Source organism: Oxyura jamaicensis, unplaced genomic scaffold (assembly GCF_011077185.1).
Source record: "Oxyura jamaicensis isolate SHBP4307 breed ruddy duck unplaced genomic scaffold, BPBGC_Ojam_1.0 oxyUn_random_OJ67203, whole genome shotgun sequence".
Taxonomy (NCBI): Eukaryota; Metazoa; Chordata; class Aves; order Anseriformes; family Anatidae; genus Oxyura; species Oxyura jamaicensis.
In genome coordinates this window covers 168-4,427 of record NW_023308420.1, presented here as the reverse complement: position 1 = coordinate 4,427, position 4,260 = coordinate 168, and the positions used below count along the sequence as shown (strand labels likewise).

At 67.3% G+C, this 4,260-nt stretch overlaps 1 protein-coding gene across 1 annotated transcript; it reads left to right on the top strand.

Annotated features, from left to right (window-relative positions):
* The first annotated feature begins 6 nt into the window (after positions 1–6).
* LOC118159107 (ubiquitin-like modifier-activating enzyme 1) lies at positions 7–3,968 on the top strand. Its single transcript, XM_035313734.1, has 4 exons — positions 7–46; positions 959–1,114; positions 2,551–2,661; positions 3,753–3,968. The coding sequence occupies exons 2-4, from the start codon at positions 1,109–1,111 to the stop codon at positions 3,951–3,953; spliced, it is 318 nt and encodes a 105-aa protein (XP_035169625.1). The 5' UTR covers positions 7–46; positions 959–1,108; the 3' UTR covers positions 3,954–3,968.
* The last annotated feature ends 292 nt before the right edge of the window (positions 3,969–4,260 follow it).

Genomic DNA, 4,260 nt, shown 5'->3' with positions numbered 1-4,260 from the left:
CCGCTTCATCCAGCAGCATGGCCGCCCGCCGCGGCCACGCCACCAGGTGGGGACACCCTGGGGCTTGGGGACGTTGGGGACACGGTGGCCACCGGATCCTGAGCCAACATGGCCGCCCTGCAGGGCCCAGCCACCACCTGGGGGCGTTGAGAGTGTTGGGGACGCTGGGGACGTGGTGGCCACCAGGTCCTGAACCAACCTGGCCACCTACTGTGGCCCAATCGCTACTTGGGGACATTGGGGACATTGGGGACATTGGGGACATGGTGGCCACCAGGTCCTGAACTAACATGGCCACCTCTCGTGGCCCATTCTCCGCTTGGGGACATTGGAGATGTTGGGGACATGGTGACCACCAGGTCCTGAACCAACATGGCCGCCTTGCACGGCACAGCCACTACTTGGAGACGTTGGGGACATTGGGGACATGGTGGCCACCAGGTCCTGAACCAACATGGCTGCTTTGTATGGCCCAGCCACCACTTGGGGACATTGGGGACGTTGGGGACATGGTGGCCACCAGGTCCTGAAGCAACATGGCCACCTTGCATGGCCCAATCTCTACTTGGGGACATTGGGGACGTTGGGGACATGGTGGCCACCAGCTCCTGAACCAACATGGCCGCCTTATATGGCCCAACCTCCGCTTGGGGACGTTGGGGACATGGTGGCCACCAGGTCACGCTGGGATGTCCCCAAAGCCGTCCCCAGTAGACCCCGTGCGGAGCCACCGCCACTGATCCGTGTCACCACGTTCCTCATGGGTGGCGATGTCCCCAAGGGCCACCTCCGGGTGTCACCATCCCAGAGGCGTCCCTGTCCCCGGTGACATCCTCAGCGACGTCCCCAGGGGCGCCCGCGTCCCGCTGGCTTCCCCAAAGACGGGGCCACCACCGCTCCTTGCGGCCCCGTGGCCCGTCCCCGCGGGTGTCCCCAACTGTCCCCTCGCTCCCCCCAGGGTGACGCGGCGGAGGTGGTGGCCCTGGCCCGGGAGGTGGCCCCGGGGGCGGAGCTGGACGAGGAGCTGCTGCGGGAGCTGGCCTTCCAGGCCACCGGGGACCTGGCGCCCGTCAACGCCTTCATCGGGGGCCTGGCGGCACAGGAGGTCATGAAGGTAGGGGACGGTGTCCCCGGTCACCAGTGTCATCGGTGTCCCCTCTCCGGTCACTGGTGTCCCCTCCCTGGTCATCGAGTCCCCTCCCTGGTCATCGGTGTCACTGGTGTCCCCTCCCTGGTCACTGGTGTCCCCTCCCTGGTCATTGGTGTCCCCTCCCTGGTCATTGGTGTCACTGGTGTCCCCTCCCCGGTCACTGGTGTCCCCTCCCCGGTCACTGGTGTCCCCTCCCTGGTCATCGGTGTCCCCTCCCCGATCACTGGTGTCCCCTTCCCGATCATTGGTGTCCCCTCCCCGGTCATTGGTGTCATCGGTGTCTCCTCCCCAGTCATCGGTGTCCCCTCCTTGGTTGGCCGTGTCCTCCTCCTTGGCCAACCGTGTCCCCCTGGGGTTGACCGTGTCCCTCTCCATGGCCAGCGGTGTCCCCTCCTTGGTCAGCGGCATCCCCCCGTCGCTGCCCACGTCCCTCTTCTTGGTCATCGGTGTCCTCCCCTTGGTTGGCCATGTCCCCACCCCCCTGTGATTGGCCACGTCCCCCTCTTCAGTCAACCGTGTCCCCTCCTTGGTCCTTGGTGTCCCCTCCTTGGTGTCCCCTCCTTGGCCCTTGGTGTCCCCTCCTTGGCCCTTGGTGTCCCCTCCTTGGTCCTTGGTGTCCCCTCCTTGGTGTCCCCTCCTTGGTCCTTGGTGTCCCCCTCCTTGGTGTCCCCTTCTTCGTCCTTGGTGTTCCCTCCTTGGTGTCCCCCTCCTTGGTCCTTGGTGTCCCCCTCCTTGGTGTCCCCTCCTTGGCCAACCGTGTCCCCCTGTGGCTGACCGTGTCCCTCTCCTTGGCCACCTTGGTCCCTTCCATGGTCGGCCATGTTCTCCTCGCCTTGGTTGACCACGTCCCCCTCCTTGGTCCTTGGTGTCCCCTCCTTGGTGTCCCCCTCCTTGGTCCTTGGTGTCCCCTCCTTGGTGTCCCCCTCCTTGGTCCTTGGTGTCCCCTCCTTGGTCCTTGGTGTCCCCCTCCTTGGTGTCCCCCTCCTTGGTCCTTGGTGTCCTCTCCTTGGTCCTTGGTGTCCCCTCCTTGGTGTCCCTTCCTTGGTCCTTGGTGTCCCCCTCCTTGGTGTCCCCTTCTTCGTCCTTGGTGTCCCCTCCTTCGTCCTTGGTGTCCCCTCCTTGGTCCTTGGTGTCCCCCTCCTTGGTGTCCCCTTCCTTGGTCCTTGGTGTCCCCCTCCTTGGTCCTTGGTGTCCCCTCCTTGGTCCTTGGTGTCCCCTCCTTGGTGTCCCCTCCTTGGTGTCCCCCCCTTGGTCCTTGGTGTCCCCTCCTTGGCCAACCACGTCCCCTCGTGGCCACCTGGCTCCTTTTCATGGCCACCTGGCTCCCACGGGGCCCCGGTGGCCGGAGCTGTTTTGTCACCCGGCCACCGGTGTCCCTGAGGGCGGCGGCGTCCCCGCAGGCGGTGTCGGGGAAGTTCACGCCCATCACGCAGTGGCTCTACTTCGACGCGCTCGAGTGTCTCCCCGAGGAGAACAAGGAGACGCTGCTCACCGAGGAGCAGTGCCGCCCGGTGAGCACCCGTGGGGCGGGGGGCACCCGTGGGAGACCCCCGTGGGGCGTCCTCTGGGGGTGGGCGTCACCCACGGGGAGATATCTCCTTGGGGTTGGGGAGCTCCTTGGGGGTGGGGGCCCGTGGGGGGGCATCTCCTTGGGGGGGTGCTGGGCATGGGTGGTGACTCCTTGGGGACACCCGTGGGTGGGCATCTCCTTGGGGGGGTGCTGGGCATGGGTGGTCACCCCTAGGGGACACCCATGGGTGGGTGCTGGCCGTGGGTGGTGACCCGTTGGGGACACCCGTGGGTGGTGGGCATCTTCTCGGGGTGGTGTTGGCCAGGGGTGGTCACCCCTTGGGGACACCCATGGGTGAGTGCTGGCCGTGGGTGGTCACCCCTTGGGGACACCCATGGGTGGGTGCTGGCCGTGGGTGGTGACTCCTTGGGGACACCCGTGGGTGGGTGCTGGCTGTGGGTGGTTACCCTTTGGGGACACCCGTGGGTGGTGGGCATCTCCTTGGGGGGTTGTTGGCCAGGGTGGTCACCCCCTTGGGGACACCCGTGGGTGGGTGCTGGCCGTGGGTGGTGACCCCCTGGGGACACCCGTGGGTGGGCATCTCCTTGGGGTGGTGTTGGCCGGGGGTGGTCACACTCTTGGGGACACCCGTGGGTGGGTGCTGGCTGTGGGTGGTGACTCCTTGGGGACACCCATGGGTGGGCATCTCCTTGGGGGGTTGTTGGCCAGGGTGGTCACCCCCTTGGGGACACCCGTGGGTGGGTGCTGGCCGTGGGTGGTGACCCCTAGGGGACACCCGTGGGTGGTGGGCACGGGTGGTCACCCCTTGGGGATACCTGTGGGTGGGTGCTGGCCATGGGTGGTCACCCCCTGGGGACACCCGTGGGTGGTGGGCATCTCCTCGGGGTTCGCTGTTGATGGGACGCCCATGGGTGAGCTCCTCCTTGAGGCCACCCCTGGGTGGGCCACCTCTTCGGGGACACCCGTGGGGGGGCGGGGGGGGGACACACTCGCCTTGAGGGGCACCCACGGGTGCTCGGCGCCCGCGGGGCACCCACGGGTGGGGTCGGTGACGTCCCCGTCCCGCCCCAGCGCAACAGCCGCTACGACGGGCAGATCGCCGTGTTCGGGGCCGAGCTGCAGGCCAAGCTGGGCAACCAGAAGTACTTCGTGGTCAGTGTCCCCAACTGTCCCCAACTGTCCCCAACCGTCCCCGTGGGGTCCCCGGATGTCCCCGTGGGGCCCCCACCCGCTCCCCGTGTCCCCAAGGGGCCTCGCGGGTTCTCCCAGTGACCTCCCCCCACCCGCTGCCCAGCTGGGGGTCCCCAACCCTCCTGGGGCACCTTGGGTTGTGTCCCCAGATGTCCCCATGGGTCCCCCAGATGTCCTCGTGGGTCCCCCAGATGTCCTCGTGGGTCCCCCAAGTGTCCTCGTGGGTCCCCCAGATGTCCTCGTGGGTCCCCCAAGTGTCCTCGTGGGTCCCCCAAGTGTCCTCGTGGGTCCCCCAGATGTCCCCGTGGGTCCCCCAAGTGTCCTCGTGGGTCCCCCAAGTGTCCTCGTGGGTCCCCCAAGTGTCCCCATGGGTCCCCCAGATGTCCTC